The sequence below is a fragment of the Palaemon carinicauda genome, chromosome 20 (genome assembly GCF_036898095.1).
Source record: "Palaemon carinicauda isolate YSFRI2023 chromosome 20, ASM3689809v2, whole genome shotgun sequence".
NCBI lineage: Eukaryota > Metazoa > Arthropoda > Malacostraca > Decapoda > Palaemonidae > Palaemon > Palaemon carinicauda.
In genome coordinates, this window is record NC_090744.1 from 72440432 (window position 1) to 72462337 (window position 21906).

Below are 21906 nucleotides of genomic sequence, written 5' to 3' on the forward strand. Positions count from 1 at the left end.
AATGAAAAAATAAAAGAAAAATATTTTTTTTTCATATATGTTAATGTGAAAATGAATTAATTGTAACTGAAATATCGTTGCGTTCGTTGCCAGCCATCTGACGGGTGTGAGTTCTACAGGATTATTCGAGAGTGGACCCATGGCATGGTGTCAGGTTGCATAATGCAGTGCTAGACATGGGCATTTTTAGTCCATCAGGAATATTCTGGGGTATTGGTCCCTCATATATAAAAGACAGGTGATGTGTGAGAGAGGACAGATTTGACTTGAACACTCATGGAGTTTGGAGAAATTTTTCAACTATGCCCTCTATGACTGAGATATAGTGACTTTTTACAACTATAGAATATCTTGAAGAAGACAAAGAAGTTTCAACATTTATCATTCGAAGCCGTGTCCCTACATTTCAGCTTTTATGTCTGAAACTAAGCAACGTCGTCTGTCTCTCGCTGCATAGAAGTCTATGAAGTCAGCTCAAGACTTACTTCTTCCTAAGAACACATGTATGTTGTTATTCAATTTGGTATGCCATGACTGTTTCTGTGGATTTCTTATAATACTGTAAATACTTATGTTAAATCTTATTTTATGTATGGTGGCTACCATTTAAATTTTCTGTTAATGTTTGGCTATTATTTGGTAACCTTTTAGTAGATTTCCATAATCTACGTCGTGTAAAATAGTTAAACGTAACAAAACCCTAGTTGAAAAGGATGCTATAAGCCACCAGGCCCCAACAGGGAAAAATAGACCAGTGAATAAATGGAATATGGAAATAAATAAACTAAATGAAAAGTAATGAATAATGAATATAGTATATCTTAAGATTGATATCAACGTTAAGATAGATCTGTCACACACACACACACACACACACACACACACACATATATATATATATATATATATATATATATATATATACTGTATATATATATATATATATATATATATATATATATATATATATATATATATATATATATATATACATATATGTATATATATATATATATATATATATATATATATATATATATATATATATACACATACATAATTTATGTCAATAATATATGTGTATGTTATTAACCATTTAGACATCAACCATTACTGATATAAATTTGCAGATTATTAACTTAAAGAAAATGCAAAAGGATTTTAACCTAATTAGTTAATTTAAACCAGTAATGACTTGACTTTCAATGATTGAATAACATACACATATCATTATATTATTGATATAAGTGATTTTGCACTATTTGAATAGCTTTAAATAATATTTAGCAGAAATAGGACCTTATAGAATTTATCATAAGCCTTTATATTCAAGTACAGAAAGTTAGACTTAAATAAAATATTTATCATCATCATCATCATATCCTCACACGCCTATTGACGCAAAGGGCCTTGGTTAGATTTCGCTAGTCGTCTCTATCTTGAGCTTCTAATTCAATAATTCTCCCTTCACCATCTCCTACTTCGTGCTTCATATTCCTCAACCATGTAGGCCTGGGTTTTCCAACTCTTCTAGTGCCTTGTGAAGCCCAGCTGAACGTTTGGTGAACTAATCTCTCTTGGAGAGTGCCAAGAGCATACCCAAACCATCTCCATCTACTCTTCATCATGATCTCATCCACATATGGCACTCTAGTAATCTCTCTTATAGCTTCATTTCTAATACTGTCCTGACATTTAACTCCCAATGTCCTTCTGAGGGCTTTGTTCTCATACGTACTAAATCTATTGGACAGTGTTTCATTGTCATACCATGACTCATGTCCATAGAGTAACACTGATCTCATTAAACAGATATATAGTCTGATTTTTATATGTAATTTCAGGCGATTTGATTTCCAAATTCTACTTAACCCAGCCATTGTCTGATTTGCTTTTTTTTCAATCTTTTACTAAACTCTAATTCTAAAGACCCTGTATTGGACATCATAGTTCCTAAATACTTAAATGATTTTACCTCATTAATCCTTCCTCCTTCCAATGATATTTCATCTTTCATTGTATACTCCGTTCTCATCAGCTCTGTCTTTCTTCTATTTATCTTTAGCCCAACCTCGTGTGATATTTCATGCATTCTGGTAAGCAAGCATTGCAAATCCTGTGATGTTCTGCTAAGAAGGACAGCATCATCAGCATACTGTAGGTCTGCTAAATTCCTATCACCAATCCAGCCCAATCCTTCTCCACCATCTCCGACTGTTCTACTTATTACAAAATTCATGAGGAGGATAAACAACATAGGTGACAACACATTCCCTTGGAGTATAACGCTGTTCACTGGAAATTCAATTGATAGGTCTCCAATAACATTAACTTTGCACTTGCTATGCTTATGAACAGACTTAATCAATTATACATATTTAATAGGAATTCAATAATTCAGGACTCTCCACAAAATTGGTCGGTGCACACTATCAAAGGCTTTTTCATAGTCCACAAATGTCATCAAAAGTCTATATTCTACGCATTGATGTACAACGTCAGTGCAACTTCTACATTTTCTAAATCTTGCTTGTTCATCTCTCAGCTTTTCATCAATCTTTCTCTCCAGTCCCATTAGAATAAGCATACTATATATTTTCATGACAATTGACTTAAGTGTGATACCTCTGGAGTTATTGTAATCAGTCAGGTCTCCTTTTTTGTCATTTTCGCCAACACTCGTAACTCCCATTCATCAGGTTTTGTCTTTTCATGCTACATTGTACAAAATAATCTTTCAAGTATTCTAGGAGTCACTTCATTTTCAGCCACTATCATCTGGGCAGTTATTCCATCGTATCCATGGGCTTTACATCTCTTTAGTGTTTTGAGGATAGCTTTGGTTTCATAATCACTGAATTCATTCATAGGCACATCAAGATCCCCATCTGCTTCAGTTATATCAATAAAATTTCATATCTCCAATTCATGACCTCACTAACGTGTTCCATCCAACGTTGTCTTTCTTCATCTTCTGTTGTTATAATAGATCTATCTCTTCTTTTTATGAGTATATGCTTTTTCTTCTTTGCCCCAGTCGAGATTTTATTGATATTTCTATGAGGAATTCTTTCACCATAGCAACTTGCTGAATTCATAGCTTTGTCAGCCTCATCTGCTTAACTGTCTAAATATTCTTTCCATTCATTCATGGCTTTTCTTTTGACCTCACTATCAATACTGAAATACTTAGCATGCTCTACCTTGTAATTTTCATGACTTCCTCGAAAATTTTCAACAATAAATTTTTCTCTTTGTCTCCTTTTTATAGTATCCCAAGTATCATTTGATAACCATGGCTTTCTCCTTGTAACTGTGTGTCCCAAGACTTCACTACCAACTGACTGATATCTATTCATTTGGCAAATATATAACTATTATGCTGACATTGATAAACATTTATATTCTCTTAATCACTAACAGAAATTTAGACTTTAATCACATATTTGTACAATTGACAAATACATAACTATTATACTAACTTTTATAAACATGCTTTATAATGACTGATTGAGTAACAAATATAAAAAAAAAATCATCAATAAAATTCAAAGTAATTGAAATAATTAAAATAAATTTCATATGCATATTGTCAATTCAGTTGAAAATGAAGCTTTAAATTGTCAATAAAATTGTCATAAAACTCATAAATGTCTGAGTGTACACATTATTTGAGTTTAAATAATCAAAGATTTTGCATATTTCCAACCTTCATAATACATGCTTACCAAATATATAATATTGCATTATTAAGATGGGAAATTTGCATACATATTTTCAAGTAGTTAGATACTGTTTCTGTAAATTTTCCTGTTGATTGTTTATTTTCTTCTGATTTTATGAGTCAGTGTATCAAGACTCTAAAAAGGGGGTTGTTTCGATACGTACTTGTCTCGGTCCTTAATTGACTTAGAGTTGATTTTTTTTTCGTTTTTAATGAAGGCTTATATAAGAATTATTTAGTCAGATTTTACTTTTAAAAGGACATCTCCCATAGGAATCTTGAAAAAAATAATCAACCGATTTCTGGTTTATTATGCAAAAATAGCTCTGCATAATAGAAAATTTAGCTTAAATGACTAAAAAAGCTGACGGGAGATGTATTAATTGATACTAACTATTGCCAGCCCAAGTTTTGTTTGAATGTGAGGTCCAAGTGCAGTATTAAAGGTCTAGTAGGTAGGTAATATCAAAATGTTATTAACTGAGATTCTCTACCGGCGAAATGTCATGACTTTTTGATGTCGTTATGGGAAAGGTAACATGATTCAAGAAGTCCACCTTATTTTTTTTTTTTTGTTAGCCCAGATGGTCTAATTTAAGAATAAGACATTATTTGTAATTTTCTCATGTATACTTCTTGAGAAACAACCCTTTCATTTTCTTCTACTCTAAAATTTTGCTAATTTTTCCAGCAACGGTAGACGAGGAAAGAGATAATATCTTGCGATGACCACTGCTCAAAAACTTAAAGCGATATTGAGATATAGTCTATACCATTGAAAAGATAAGAGCATTTCTTATGAAAATAAATATCCGTATGATAATTTTGAATCTGAATGTAGCCTATAAACTGGCCGTAAACTGAGTGTTCATATCGTCAATCACGGCCATGTAGAGTTTTATGGGTGTAATGATGCTATGAAAAAGCAAGCTAATTTAAGAAGTCCACCTTACTTTTTTTTTGTTAGCCCAGATGGTCTAAGTTAAGAAAATAAAGGGATCTCGAGGGGATCTTTTTGGAATGCTCAACGCATCCCCCAGTCAATGGAGTAAGTGGAAGGACATGTCTGAGGCTTTTGCCCTGCAGTGGACAAGTTACAACTCAACTGTTGTAGTCCCTGCGCTTATAGCATCCTGTTTTTCCAACTAGGGTTGTAGCTTAGCAAATAATTATATATATATATATATATATATATATATATATATATATATATACATATATATATGTATGTATGTATATATACAGTATATGTATGATTATATATATATATATATATATATATATATATATATATATATATATATATGCATGTTTATATATATACACATATCTATCTATCTATCTATCTATCTATGTATCTATCTATCTATCTATCTATATATATATATATCTATCTATCTATATATATGTATATGGGTGGATCACTGATCTACTATTCAAACTAATGAAGTTTCTCCTTACTCCTATTTCATGTACAGTACAAGGCTTCTTAAGGATGTTAACTATATATATAAATATATATATATATATATATATATATATATATTATATATATATATATATATATATATATATATATATATATATATATGTGTGTGTGTGTGGATCACTGATCTACTATTCAAACTAATGAAGTTTCTCTTTACCCCTATTTCATGTACAGTAGGAGGCTTCTTAATGATGTTAACTGTCATAAATAGCAATTATGATTTAAATTTCACTTATAAACTTCCTTTAAGTTTGAAGAATACATTTTCTTCGAGTACCTCTCATCATTTTGTTTGAAAGCTTCGAAAATATTTCCTAACATGGTAGTGCCAACAAACAAAGAAGTCAGATAAGATACGTGCTGACAAATGTCTGATTAAACCTATCTTTTTCCGTACTATATCCAATTTCAACTTCATAAAAGGAAAATATTTCAGATCTAGATCTGTCTCAGGAGTTGTTCAAAGGCTATAGACCTGTGTTGTTGTCATAAGGTCAACTGAAATATTTCCCTGGATCTTATCATTATACGATGTATGATGTAAAGAGGTTATGATAACCTATCGGAAACGTCTCTGTCTTGAAGTATGTTTCGGTATAGATGACCATTGATGTTATGGTGTCTGATAATCATCAATCTTTCATGCATTCATTACAATCTGTGGACGAGAGATCAAGCCCCTCTCAAGGCCGATAGTTCCTGGCAGTATCTTCAACCTCATTATCTTTTTGAACTTGGGAAGGGGATGTGTGGCTATGGGCAAGCCTACGATTTGAATAAACTCGTTATAATCTATATCTATATGGCTATTACCCCAAAATTACTACATGATCTTCCAAGAGTTGAAGAATGTTTGAAATAAACAGTTTTTACCTTAAGAATACTTTACGTATAATGATTTACGGGGAGACACAAAATGTTCATTAACGACTTGTTTGTTACTCATGAATGCAAGTCTAGAATGTTTAAAATGAATAGGTGACATATCATAAATAAACTGATGGAAGTTTAGGAATTTCTATGTCTATAGGAATTCCAAATACCAAAAATGTTTACAATATGCGCGAATCATTGACACCAGTGACTACGGTAAGCATTGCACTCCCTGTGATCCGGTAGTTTTTTTTTTTTCTTTTTTTTTTTTACCTTCTATATCCTCGTTTGACTCGCTAAGATCTCGGAAGGCTCAAAATGAATAATAGATAGTTCAGAAATACTTGTAATGAATAATAGATAGTTCCAGAGTTTTATAATAACGGAATAAAGGTCAGGACGAGGTTAAAGCAGGTCTGAAAAATATGACTACTAGAAATATAAACCACCAAGGAGTGTCAAAAAATCGTGGTTGTTGCTGTCAAAACAGAAAAAATTATTTCACTGATATACATTGCCTAAAAAGATTCGTATATATCCTAAATACAGACCCAATGTTTAGATGTAAGAAATAACCAATTCATTGCATAGATAACTGGCAAAAACTAAAACAAAATAATGTAATGTTTTTCTTCACCTAGCGCCCATCTACAGGAAGAAAACGCTTCTATCATAATTTTCTTGGAAATAGATTCATATTTAGCGATCCTTCCACTCTACGAGAGAGAGAGAGAGAGAGAGAGAGAGAGAGAGAGAGAGAGAGAGAGAGAGAGAGAGAGAGAACGAGTGTTTATCATGAATAAGAACTCTTGACAGATGTTGCCAATTAACACTGCTTTTCGGAATTCTGTTTCTCTTTATTCTTAGGGAACACATTAAGTTTCAGAATTCCCATCCATTCAGTTATGTATACTTTTATTCTCTTCGAAATATGTTTTTATTTTGTGTCCACGAACAGTAATTTAAGGACTTATTCTAATGGTCATCTCTTTCTCTTATCGCTTTCAGCTACTTGCACAGATAGGGCCTAGTTGATAGAGTGTGTGTCTCTCTATCTCAAAAGGTAGTGCAAGGTTCATAGAGGGCGGCAACTGCCTTGAAAATACTCGTAAAGGTGAGTGGTGATGCTAGGAACGTTTTTTAAATTTATCCTCTTTTATAAAACTGATTTTTTTTGAAGAGGGATGATGTGTTCAGCTGTAAAGTGCTTGTCACCTCTCACATTTTATAAAACCATCAAAGCAGTGTTTGGGCGTCACCATGACGACATGGGACATACTATTTGAAAGCTGTGATGTCATGTCATAGCAGAGAGAGAGAGAGAGAGAGAGAGAGATACCGCTCCTGGGCATGGAAAATTAGTGCTAGAGATTTGTCAAATATATCAAATGATTCAGGAGAAACATTCAGATGATAATTAATTATTTAAGTGTTAAAAGGCTTCCCTCTACATATACCTTGTATGGAATAGAATTGCAGATGCTTGTGAATAATTCCAAGGATTTGTTTATATTGATAAGTCGTAATGAACATAAAATTAATTTTTATTTTTTTCGGTATTCTATTTTTTTATACTTTCTCACTTCTATTTAAAATGGCGGCATCGTTAGTTATGCATACGCTAAGAAGAGGAAACCTAACTCTAGCTTTTTCAGGAAAAAATATCATATATTATACATGATTTGCAAGAAAATAGCGTTGATTCTTTTGTATCCCTTTACATCTGTGGTTCTTAACCTTTTCTGGTCGTGACTCCAATTCTTGTCCAAATTAACCATGGCGACCCTTCCCCAATAAAAAAAAAAAATCTATTTAAGTTTTGTTACTGAAACAAAAATTACATACAAATAGCAAATCGGCATAACAGTGATCCATAAGGAAAAAACAAACAATGTATTAGCTCACACAAAGCAAACCAAAGTGATTGCTCCATGATATATGATTAAATGTATAATTAGGGTATAATCTACCTTATTATAAGTAGAAAAACAAAATTATTCACGCAAGCCTGCTCAATATGAAATAGGCTGCTATTATATTCAATAAACTTCTCACTGAATTGTTTTGACTGGCTCCTGTTTTTTTAAAGGCAATGGCCAATTTCATTATTCAAATATATATATATATATATATATATATATATATATATATATATATATATATATATATATATATGTATATATATATATATATATATATATATATATATATATATATATATATATATACTGTATATATATAAATATATATATATATATATATATATATATATATATATATATATATATATATATATATACACACACACACATATATATATATATATATATATATATATATATATATATATATATATATACATACATATATATATATATATATATATATATATACACACACACATATATATATATATATATATATATATATATATACATACATATATATATATATATATATATATATATACACACACACACATATATATATATATATATATATATATATATATACATATATATATATATATATATATATATATATATATAAATATAAAGTTTTTTACATTTGATTAATATACCAAATAATACTCTACGGGCTTGCACGACTTGTTTGTTAATAGCTTTATCCATTTTACCATTATAATTGAATGTATTATCAAGGTAAACATAATCATCTACAATTTCAATACTCTCCTCACCATACTTGAAATTCGAGAGATTTGTAACTTTTCCTCTAGAAAATACAATTACTTTTGTTTTCGAAACATTAATTTGAAGTTTCCAAGCATCACAATATTCTTTTAATTCATCTAAGTCATTTTGTAGCTCCTATGGGGATTCTGTCATCCGGAAATATATAATACATGGGCAAGTGTAGTAATATTGCACTTCGTGGGAGTCTGAATGAAGGGAAGGAATGACTGCCGGCAATACATTACTAATATAGTTTACAGCCTCGGATTACCAGGTGTTTTCATTCAATTTATGGCAGAAAATCTGTGTGACGTCACTAATCCAATAGGGCCGCCGCTAAAAAGATGCATGCAGATTTTCCTCAATAACTCGTTCCAGAGTGGTCCTAGGAAAAATTTGCTTTACATGCTAAACCATATTAAAAGTATCAAATATATATTTTTGTATCTTTCCTACTTTACAAGATACAAGCAATTATTTTAGTTTTTCATCATAGATAGTCATCAATTATTGTTGCATTTCTATTAATATCTCGTTCCTGAGTTGTGCTAAGAAAAATTTTCAATTATACCTATATGTTCCATATACAAATATGTATTTCTTGTCTCCCATACTTTACAAGCTTGTAGCGGGCCAAGAGTAGGTTGTGACTCAAAGGCGAAATGAGTAACTATTACAGAAGATAGAGTATAATATACACACTAAGTCCCGGTAAGATGGTCACAAAATACAACCTGCTATTTCTTGTCCAACCGGCAACTAGTTCTGTTAACAGTTAACAATGAAGTAGGCAGACATGTTATTACAAGTTGCTGTCAGTGCGAGGGGAGAGCAAAGATACAAAGGATAATATATACAAAAAAGAGAAATGTCGTTACTGTGTATGATCATGAAACACAAGGGTGGTACATGGCTCTCCCCCTAAAAATGACATACTGTACATGTTAAATAGGTTGCCCTGATCTAGAGAGGCGAACTGTAAGCGGGTCATCTGGCAGGAGATAAGCAGGTTTTAGACGATCAATGGAGACCCAGTCTTCTTTGCCATGAATGTTTAGTAGGAATGCTTTCTGATTGCGTCGGATCACAAGGAAAAGGCCCGTGTAAGGGGGCGTTAGTGGTGGCTTGCTAGTGTCGTTGCGTAGGAAGACGTGCGTTGCAGAGTGCAAGTCTGTCAGACTGTGATGCTTCGTTGGGGGCGTGTAAGTCTGGCGACATGGAGTAAATTTTCCCACGATGTGACGTATGCGCTGCAGATCGTTGGAGGAGGTTGCAGAAGGAAAAAATTTGGCAGGGACGACCAACGAGTCGCCATACACCATTTCAGCTGCGAGGCATCCAGGGCAGTTTTAGGAGTGGTTCTTAGTCCCAGGAGGACCCAGGGAAGCTGAATAAACTAGTAAGTGTCCTTGCAGCGGGACATCAAAGCTGCTTTGGGGTTGCGATGAAAACGTTCAACCATTCCATTGGCAGCGGGATTGTAGGCAGTTGTCTGATGTAGGGTGATGCCCAGGAGATTCGCTAATGATGTCCACAATTGAGAGGTGAAAGTGGTACCCCTTTCAGAAGTAATATGCTCAGGGATACCAAATCTTGCTATCCATCATGAGAGTAAGGCAGATGTACATGAGGTGGACATTGCAGTTTCCATGAGAATGGCTTCAGGCCAACGAATGGAGCGGTCGGTGACGGTGAATAGGTAACGATGTCCTTTTGATGTGGGTAGGGAGCCTACAACATCTACTTGAATGTGGGCAAAATGACGCTGAGGCTGAGGAAACGTGCCCACTCCTGAATCCGTGTGTCAATGTACTTTGGAAGGGACCCAATCCTTGGAAATCCTTAGTAATGCTGTGCCAAATGAACTTCGTCTTCAGAAGCTGTGTTGTAGAATAGCACGAAGGATGTGAAAGGCTGTGAATGAAATCAAACACGTGTCCCCGCATGGGAGCAGGAATCCACGGTCGTGGTCTACCAGTACTGACATCACAGAGCAGGGTGGTGTTGGAGTCATTGAGGGGGACGTATTCCCAATGGAGGGATGTGCAGGATGTCCTACATGCTTGATACTCTGGATCCTGTCGTTGGGCTTCAGCCAAGTCATTGTAATCCAATCCCAGTTGAATGGCGGCCAACGTGTTTCTTGACAGGGCGTAGGCAACAGGATTCATTTCCTCAGGGACTTGTTGAAGGGTACAATTGTATTCAGCCACGGCAGAGAGATGTCGGCGTTGACGGGCGGACCAGGCATCAGACTGTCGAATGAAGGCGTGCATCAGAGTCATGTGGTCTGTGCGAACAACGAAGGGCGTACCTTCTAAGAAATGGCGAAAGTGACGGACAGCCAAGTGCACTGGCAGCAATTCGCGATCGAAGGTAGAATAACCTGATGCTGTCTTGGACAGTTTTCTGCTGAAGAAAGCCAATGGGCGGGGCAAGCCGTTGACCACCTGTTTGAGTACTGCACTAGTAGTGACGTCGCTGGCATCGGTGGAGAGAAGGAGAAGTGCATGTGGGAGGGGAAAAGTGAGAGCAGCAGTGGTTGATAGGGCATTCTTTGCGCTGCACAAGGCCGCTTCTTGAAGGGGACCCCACTTCAGGTCTTTTGGTTTACCCGTGAGGGAGGCATAAAGGGAAGCAAGAGTGGTGGCAATGTCTGGCAGAAAACGGTGATAATAGTTGATCATGCATAAGAATTCCTGCAATGCTTTGACGGTCGAGGGCGTGGGGAAGTTCTGAACGGCTGCTACCTTCTCAGGGAGGGGATGGACTCCTTCAGGAGTGATGCGGTGCCTTAAGAACGACTCTTCGTTGGCGACAAAGGTGCACTTGTCGTAACGGACTATAAGGCCATTTTGTTGCAGGCGGTCGAGCACGATGGGCAGGTGATCGAGATGTTCCTCTTTTGAGGAAGAGAACAGAAATATGTCGTCCACGTAACATAAACAAAAAGGGAGGTCCCCTAAGATGCCATCCATGAGACGTTGAAAAATGGCCCCAGCATTACTAAGGCCAAAACCGGAGTAATTAAAAGTGTATGTACCAAAGAGAGTGGTGATGGCATTCTTGGGGATGTCTTCTGGGTTCATAGGCACCTGATAATACCATTTCAGGAGGTCAAGCATGGAGAAAACCTTTGCTTTGTGCAGGTAGGAGGTCACATCAGTGATGTTTGGGAGGTGGTAGTGATCCGGTACTATTTGCATGTTCAGACGCCTATAATCCCCACACGGACGGAGGGAGCCGTCTTTCTTCAGGACAATGTATAAGCTTGACAAGCATGGGCTAGAGGCCTTTTTCTTCCATTTCGGTGAACGTCTTTTTGGCGGCTGCCAATTGATCCGGTGCCAGACGTCTGAGTTTGGTGAAGACTGAGGGTCCCGTCGTCTTGATATGGTGATAAATACCCTGTTTGGCAGGAGCTGTGGGCATTTGATGAAGTTCTGGACGGAAAACTTCTGGGTATTACGTGAGGAGGTGGGCGTAGGCATCTGTGGGTGTGCTGACGTGGAGAACGTGGTTGGAGAGGGATGATTGAAGAGGTGTCGACAAGTAGGAGCTGTGTTGACCAATCGTCGGTGGGCGACGTCGACCAGAAGGTGGAAATGTGAGAGGAAATCCGCACCGAGGATTAACAATGTGACATCAGCAACGAGAAACTTCCAATTAAATTTGCCGTTTCCAAACGATAATATGAGGTTTGCGTAACCGTAGGTGGGTATCGCAGATCCTTTTTCAGCTACTAGGCAGACGTCAGCATACTTAGACAGACTACGTCGTGTCCTGAAGAGTTCCCTTGGCAAAAGAGAACGACAAGCACCCGTGTCTCCCAAAAATTGCACGCCCATTCCTGCATTATCTAAAAAGAAAATATTAGAAACACTGGAGGCCACCGCTACGAGCGATGGCCTGCTTACACGTTTTTTGGCCACAGACAATCTTTGGCACATTTCTTTGCGGCAGCCTCGAATCTGGAGTGGTAGTAGCAAAATTGCGGCCGATGAGTGGCAGTAAGTGGCTGTAGAAGTCATTGGTTGGGGAGCGAGCGAGTGGTGGGTGATGGGTGGCTTTGTCGCCGCTCCGGCACGTCACGGGATAGGCGTGTGTGTCCTACGTCATTCAAGTCAGCTTCTCTTGACGTTGAATAGGTGTCCTCTTCGTCAGGAGTGGAGGTGTTGATGGAGGTCTTGAAGGTCGTGAAGTGGCTGTCCATATGGGCGTCGGCTTTGGTCCTCAAGTCTTTTATGGGTAAACTATCAACATTGGGTATGGCAGTGTGTACAGGTTCAGGTAAACGGAATATCCAAAGGCACGAAGTAGGTTCACCTCACGAGGAGAGCCGTCTGTGGCAGGTTGCAGGCGAGCGATACGGGTCATTTCCCTGAGGGCGGGCGAAGCCCTTTGGTCCCCCAACGGTTGTTGAGAGAGCTAAAAAAGCTCTGCTATATGCGTGGCTAGCGACGGCGAGTACTGCTGCAGAAGTTATGTTTTGAGGGAGTCATACGCTATTGGGATGTCTCCTTATTCACAAAGCCAGACGGAGATTTCCGGGAAGGTGTCCTCAGGTATCACCGCGAGAACACAATCTGCTTTGGTGGTTGAGCGAGTCATTCTCTTGATGCGGAAGTGGACTTCTGTGCGTTGAAACCAAGCAAACACCTCTCTGCTGGGAAACGATGAAAGTTTAAATGGGCGTCGCCAACTTCTGTGGAGTCCGCCATAATACCAGTGAGTTGGGAGAAGGCGGGAGGAGCGAGTCGACTTCCGGGGTCACCAATGTGACGGACCAAGAGTAGGTTGTGACTCAAAGGCGAGATGAAAGCAACTGAGTAACTTTATTACAGAACATGGGGTATATATACACACTAAGTCCCAGTAAGAAGGTCACAAAATACAACCTGCTATTTCTTGTTCAACTGGCAACCGGTTCTGTTAACAGTTAACAATAAAGTAGGCAGACAAGTTATTACAAGTTGCTGTCAGTGCAAGTGGAGAGCGAAGATACACAGGATAATATATACAAAAAAGAGAAAAATTTCGTTGCTATGTACGATCATGTGACACACGGGTGGTACAAGCTATATACAATTATAATTCTTTCATTCTACCTTCCTTTGAGTATTGTTCTCCTGTCTGGTGTTCAGCTTCTGATTCTCATCTTAATTTGTAGGACAGAAACTTACGGTCTATTAAATTCATTATTCCTGATCTAGATATTAATCTTTGGCACCGTCGTTCAATTAGTTCATTATGCATGTTGCATAAGATTTTTCATAACTCTGACCATCCTTTACATTCAGAACTACCCGGACAATTCTATCCTGTTCGTAATACTAGGTAGGCAGTTAATTCTAATAGCCAGGCCTTCTCCATTATGAAGCTCAATACTACACAGTATTCTAGAAGTTTTATCCCAGCTGTTACCAAGTTGTGGAATGATCTTCCTAATCGGGTAGTTGAATCAGTAGAACTTCAAAAGTTCAAAGTTGGAGCAAATGTTTTTATGTTGACCAGGCTGACATGAGGCTTTTTATAGTTAATATATGACATATCTGTTTTTGATGTTGTTAATAGTTTATATAGGACATATCTGTTTTGACGTTACTGTTTTAGAATGATTTATTGTTAACGTGTTCTCATTATTTATTTATTTCCTTATTTCCTTTCCTCGCTATGCTATTTTTCCTTATTAGAACCCTTGGGCTTATAGCATCCTCCCTTTCCAGCTAGGGTTGTAGCTTGGCTAATAATAATAATAATAATAATAATAATAATAATAATAATAATAATATTAATTTCACATGATTCATAAAAACATCACATATTGTTCCATTTCTATTAATAACTCGTTCCAGAGTAGTGGTATGAAAATTTTTTATTTATTCTTATATATTCCATATACAAAAGCAAATAAAAAGTATCAAATGTGTATTTCTTGTCTCCCATACTTTACAATTCTATTATTTTTCAATAATTCATAAAATCATCACTTATTGTTGCATTTCTATTAATAACTCGTTCCAGAGTGGCCCCATGAAAATCTTTCGTTTATACGCATTTGTTTCACATAAAAAACCTTAAGAAATATTGAGAATGTATTCTTTTATCTTTCACACTTTACCAGATATAAGCAAATTTTCTACTTTTCTAAAACATATAATCATCATATATTTTTGCATTTCCACCAATACCCAAATCCCAAGTTAACACATGAAAAATATCAATAGAAAATAATTTGCTCAATATATACAGGAAACAAAACGTATTTTTTTTATATCACATCTTACTCTGAAATCTTGAAATATTAATCATATGGATTTCCAGTGAATACTAATATGCACTACATAAGAAACTAAAACAAATTCATTGAGTGTAAAGTAAATATTAATGATTTAAAGCTCATCATCTGAGTACCATAGGTATTCATTATCTTCACTGTCACTGTTCTTGCATATTTCCTTATCAATACAACACCTACTTCATTCAGTATGAATTAATTACTGGTTTCCACGCTTGCAATGTACAGAGAGAGCATTGTCCCTTTAGTCATGAAAATCTCACCTGCATTATGACCGATTCGGGACCACGAGGAAGTAGACATCTGTCAAGGGTGTAATTATTGCGCTCAATCATCTTCCAAACAAAAAGTGATAGGACCAGTAATTTTGGGTGGCTTATCAGATAGTTTCAACCTGGTGATGTGAGCTTAATATGTATGGTGTCAAAGTTTCCATTGATGAAGGAAGGTTTTCATTCTGTCTTACAAACATCATATCAAATGGAAACAATTTTGACAGCTGTTCTATATTTGTACTGTAATACCATATGCGGTATGTGTATTAAAAGTAATGACGCACAGTATTGCATTGATAGAACATCTTAAAGCTCAAAGTATAAATGTAGCAGCATATGTTATGTAGGATTTAATCATTTATGAATTGTCTTAAAGATAGGATGTGATTCTTCTTACTTTTGTATTACTGTAGGATCCAGTCTTTTAGGAATGATCCTCTTTGGTTATTTTGTATTTCTGTATAAGAATTTGTTTACCTCGATGTTCTCACTCGAGAGTCACAAGCTATTGAGAGCTTAGCAAAAATGTGAACCGTTAGCAGAATAAATGTATTTTAATAATACAGACTCTCATTAAAGCCCACTAAAAGGATTGGCGACATTAGGTTGGGATGTAGAACAACACTAACAAATGTTATTATCCCTGGTGAGTAAGCAGACATAGTAAATATGATGTAGTATATACATCAATTGGGGATGGTCAAGAGGGGACCCATGCTGAGGATACAACAGCAGAGGAAGACCCAACTAGATGAATGCAGCCCCATGCAGCAGAAAACTACAGCCAACCAGAGGAAGGTCTCTACCATAGGCTCAAATCAAGTTTGAAGTCAAGAAAGAAGCCAACGTCAAACATTTTAATTCATGCATCTTAATACCAAGTAAGATACGATTAACATTTATTACCAGTAGTAATTAAGTGGTAATAATTTACCGTAAGTCAAAGTTAGTTTTGCATGAAAAAAAGTGTAAAACTACTAAAGTTTATAGCATGAAGTCATAAAAAGTACAATAAACTACATAGGAACTAGGTTAGAATTAACTTTGTTTAAGAAGTTACAAGTTAATTTTGTAGGTTTCATTTGCCTAATCTAATCCAGGTAAGAATTCAAATAGCCTCTGGACATAGAACCTCCAGAGAAATTCTGCATTGCTGCTGAACTAATTTCTGTTGCAACACGATGGCAACAGTGGTGTGAGGAATTTAAAATATATTTAGAAACTTTAAGTAGTATGAGACATGCACAGAAGAAAGCGTTATTACTTCACACAGCCAGTGATGAAGTTCGGGAAGTGTTTAAGACACTGCAACCCACCGATGGCACAAGTAGAGGTGCAATCAAGGCTCTTACCACATATTTTGTACCTCAGGTCAAAACACTTTTTGAAAGGTATCAATTTACAGCAAAGACACATCAGAAAGAAAAAAAAGTTAGATGCATTTTTGACTAAACTTGAGAATTTAGCTATTTCATGTGAATTTGTATAGTTAGAAAATTTTATCATAAATGAAGTTATTGACCATTGCATATCACAACAGCTAAGAAAAAAGTTATTGCAAGATAAAGATTTAACACTAAAGAAGGTATTAATTATAGTCAGAGCAATGGAATGGAAAATTCTAAAAGTAGCAAGATAGGCTCAAAGTTGAAAGACGACGAGAATCAGAGAAATAAGACGTCAAAGCCTAGTCATAGGGAATTCCCAAACTCTAATGTGCACAAATATCAGAGTCTGACCTATACACAGAAACAACAGGAAAACCCAAATGCTATAGGTGTGGTAAAACTGATCATCTTGCATACGAAGCATGGAAATGCCCTGCTATGGGACAGACATGCATGAACTGTAGAAAGATAGTCCATTTTTCAAATGTTTGTAGATTCCTTAAACAGTGCGCAAAGAAAAGAAATGCAGCAGTTGATACTAGAGGCCAAGAGAATAATGGGGAAAATATTCATGATAATCAGGATAGGCCAAAACGCATTTTGCATTTCTCATAAATTCTGTCAACAAAGATGCAAAGAAAAATATATTGGTAGAAGTGATCATAAACGGTAAACCAATTATAATGCAAGTTGACAGAGCAGCTGAGGTATCAATTATGTCTGATAAAACAGCTAAAACCATTCCTAATTTGTTATTAGAAGGTACAAATAGAATTTTGAAAGGTTATAATGGTTTCGATAATCAGGTAATAGGTGCTTCGAACGTAGGAGTACAGTATAAAGAACAGAGGTTATGTAGAATGTCATTAACGGTAGTTAAAGGTAAAGGACAGACTTTGCTAGGTTTGGACTGGTTAAAGTATCTAAAATTAGATTGGCCTAGTATTTCTAAGGTTACAGGTACACAAAATGAACACAAGAATGATGTTTCAGGGGATAATATTCTATCAGAGTTTCAAGACATATTTAAAAATATAGTCGGTACAGTAAAGAACGCAAAAGAAATTTTTGTTCTGAAATCAGATAGTACTCATAGATTTTTTGATACATGACCAGTAACATATGCATAGAAAAGTGCAGTTGAAACTGAAATCAAAAGGTTAGAAAGTGAAGGTTCATTGGAAAAGGTTACATAGTGTACCCAGATTGGGCTACACCATTAGTTCCTATTGGAAAGGAAATTGGTCAGGTTAGGTTATGTGGAGATTACAAGGTAGCATTGAATCCACAGCTTCAGGTAGCTCAACATCCATTATCAAATCCGGAAGACATGTTTGCAACTATGTCAGGATGTACTATATTCTTTAAGTTAGATCTTAGACAAGCACGTCAAAAGCTTCCCATGGATGAAAACTCACAAGAAATATGTACAGTAAATACATCCTCAGATAACCCTATGGAGTAGCAAGTAATCCAGCTATATGGCAAAAAATCATGGATAAGAATTTTTTAAGAATGCAAGTAGTATTCATTTCACAGATGATAATTTAGTTTCTGGTAAAGATAAAAAAGAACACCTAGAGAGATTTCGGATAGTTCTGAAGAAGTTGAATTAACATAATATTAGAGTAAATAAGAACAAATGTATTTTTGAAGTTGATTCAGTGCAATACTTAGGTTTTGTAAATAATGGCAAAGGTATTCTTAAGACTAAGAAAAAGGTTTAGCATTAATGTATGGAGTTAAGAGATTTCAGATATATCTTCATGTAATGAAAAAGTTCACACATATTACAGATTATAAAACAGATTTTGAGGCAAAGCAAAAAATCTATTTTTGGGTGATATGGCCATGTTGTCTTGATGGGAGGTTACTTTAGACAGCTTTCTAAGGGATATTTGACTACAGTGATACTCCCAGGGAATTGACCATAGGTCTCCAGAATTCTAACTCCTGGCACGAGTATCCTTAAATATTTTCTTAAGGATATCGCTTGATAACAGGGGACGTATTTCTTGATACGACACAGGACAATCTTCACCCCGAATAGAGTTTTCGCTCTGAGGGGGAAGAGTGGTGAAATTGAAGGGGAGCCGTCATCAAGGTTACCCCGTGGATCCCCTTCCCGTACTACTACAGGGTCCAACATGGCTACCCATTCCTTGTAGCAATTAAGCATGGTGCCACAGATAGAGTAGTTTTGGGTGCGGATTGTTATACAATCCTTTTCTTAGAAAAGGAGGGTAGGTCCATCAGGACAACATGGCCATCTCACCCAAAAATAGATTTTTCGCTTTGCTTCAAAATTCGTTTTTTTTTGGCTCAAGCTATGTCATCCTGATGGAAGCTTACCAGAGAATTACTTGAAAGTACTGTATCTGTGGATTTGTATAAGTGCCTCAACCTTGGATCAGCTTCTATATGGTCATCCAGACCACAGAAATATATGACGGTACCGTTATACATCATATCCACTAAGCATGGAACAATGTTAGGGTTTCCTGCCCCCTGCAGGGAAATGTCATCTTCGACAATAGAAGCAGCAAGGTTTTTATATGTATATTGGAACAAATGTAATTATCATTCAGATATTTAGTTCACATATAGTAGCACCCTCCAGTAAATACTTTACTTTAGGAAATTAAGTAAAGAACTACATCTAATTTTATTTAACTACATTTGGGGCGAATAAGACGCAAATACACCTTATACATTTATTTGAATAGACAACTTAAATGTAACAATTTGTGTATTAAAATTAGCATCAGAATTATACATCCAACATATAAAAGGTATATATAATTATTACCTGAAAGGGAAAAATTATATCTAGCCACTCGAAATTAGTTGAAAAATTATTAAAATAATTTCAGTGTAAATGTTGGATAAGAATCAACACTGCGTGCAAGTGTACACATGGCACTGTTGTCATTGGTATAATTCTGCACCTATAAAGAACAGTCCTAGTGTCACCAGGGGGAAAATTTATAAAAGGTATTACACTGTAAGGTGTTAACACCTTTTCACCTGAAATGAAACAGTCCCAAACAGTTCACTGTTCATCGCAGCACTAGACGACAGGTTTCACAACACTACCTGTCACCACCACAAAATGTTTTAAGTCATGCACTTGCTTCGCTTAATGTTTATAGAAGAATCAAGAGGATTTCCAACCAGTGTATGAGCGGAGTCTCTCAGAGTCCATATACTGAAAGAAGTTCAGCGAGGAAGCGATCTTTCTCAGATCATGACCTGAGGGTTTACTATCAGGATCCTCTCTGCGAATGAAGTAGGTGAGCTTCGACCTCCGTTACTTTAGAGATAAGTTTGATCCTGAGGTTTTGCCTTGGAAGAGCTGTCCTCCTCGGAAGTCTGAAGCTCTTCGAAGATAGACCTTTAGACACTCTACTGGACATAGAGACATCTTCCTTCAGAGGGCAGATTCTCCAGGGACCCCACCTTTGGGTGGGTAACTCGTTTTTGGCGAGAAAGGTAAGATCAGGAAAGAGACTCAGTCCTCCCACTTCTGTGAACTGAATATGGCCCTCGTCTCTTGATAGGGCTACTATTTCACTAACTCTAGCCCCTGAGGCTATAGCGAACAAAAATATAACTTTTTGTGTTAGATCCTTTAGAGAGCAATCTTCGTTGTTCAACGTCGAAGCATAGTGTAAGACTTTGTCCAGAGACCATGAAATGGGCTTCAGAGGGCCTGCTGGTTTAAGTCTAGCGCATGCCTTCGGAACCTTGTTGAGGATTTCGTTCGCCAGGTCCATCTGGAAGGCGTATAGAAGAGGTCTAGTCAAAGCTGACTTACACGTAGTTATCGTGGTGGTAGCCAAGTCTTGTTTGTGAAGGTGGATGAAGAAGGACAGACAGAAGTCTAATGAGATTTATGTCGGCTTTTTTGCTTTTACGAAAGCAACCCACTACTTCCAAGATGATTCGTAATGTCTTCTGGTGGACTTTGACTTGTACTCTTTTAGAAGATCTATACTGTCTTTCAAGATCCCAAATATTTTCTTGACTGCGAAGGCGAGAAAATCATGAGATGAAGGTTTTGGTTTCTCTGTGATGAAGCGAAGACAGTCGACTTCTGAACCAATTGGGATAGAGCTTGGTTCGGTAGAGGGACCAGCCTCAACTTCAGTTTCATCAACAGAGGGAACCAATTGCTCTTTGACCACTTGGGGGCCACTACAGCTGCAGTTCCCTTGAAGGATCTCAGCTTGTTGAGGACCTTCAGCAGGAGATTCGTTTTAGGGAACAGGTAGATTTGGGTCCATCTGTACCAATCGAGGAACATGGCATCCGTCGCCTCTGCCAGAGGGTCCTTGTATGGGGCTACGTATCGAGGTAGTTTCTTGTTATCGCTCGTTGTGAAGAGGTCGATCTGCAGTTCTGGGACTTTTTCCAAGATGAAGGAGAATGAGTCTGTGTCTAGGGACCATTCTGACTCTATTGGCCTTAGCCTGGATAGGGCGTCCGCCGTCACATTGCGGAACCCTTGAAGGTGAACTGCCGATAAGTGCCATCTCTTCTTTCTTGCTAAACAAAAGATGGCTAGCATCACGTGATTGATGTAGGGCGATCTCGAGCCTTGTCAGTTCAACACATCTCACTATCACTTCGCTGTCCAAGACAAGCCTGATGTGGGCTGATCTGTGAGGGGATAGCTTCTTCAACGTCAGGAGGACTGCCATAGCCTCCAGAATGTTGATGTGAAAGGTCTTGAACAGGGATGACCAGGTCCCTTGGGCTTTCCTTTGATGGGAGTGACCTCACCATCCTTCCGTCGAGGCATCCATGTGAATGGTCACCGATAGGGGAGGTGGTTGTAAGGGTACAGTCCTTGTTAGGCTCTTGACCTTTGACCACGGTTTGAGAAGTGATCGTAGCAAGGTCGGTACCGGTCTTTGTAGATCTCTTCGAGCGTTTGATGCGTATTTTCTTCAGAATCCTGACACATCTTCCAGCTGTGCTCTTAGCAATGTGTCTGTTACTGATGCAAACTGGAGAGAGCCCAGTACTCTTTCCTGTTGGTGTCTTGAAATCCTGTCGGATTTCAGTAGTGTCTTGACAGAACCAGCGATCTTTCTCCTCTTCTTTGGTGGAATGGAGAGGTGATGTGACTGCAAGTTCCAATGGATTCCCAGCCATTGA

General features: G+C 36.9%; 1 protein-coding gene across 3 annotated transcripts in view; it reads left to right on the forward strand.

Annotated features, from left to right (window-relative positions):
- Positions 1-7101: 7101 nt before the first annotated feature.
- Positions 7102-21906, forward strand: part of LOC137614308 (uncharacterized) — a 59315-nt gene continuing 44510 nt past the window's right edge. For 2 of the 3 annotated variants that reach the window (XR_011039061.1, XM_068344061.1), the window contains exon 1: positions 7102-7200. Coding sequence is in view for 1 of the 3 variants with exons in the window: in XM_068344060.1 (XP_068200161.1) it covers position 16236 (1 nt within the window). In the remaining 2 variants the exon portion in view is untranslated. Of the gene's footprint in view, positions 7201-16057; positions 16237-21906 lie in introns of those variants that run through there. The other variant, XM_068344060.1, reaches the window with a different exon arrangement.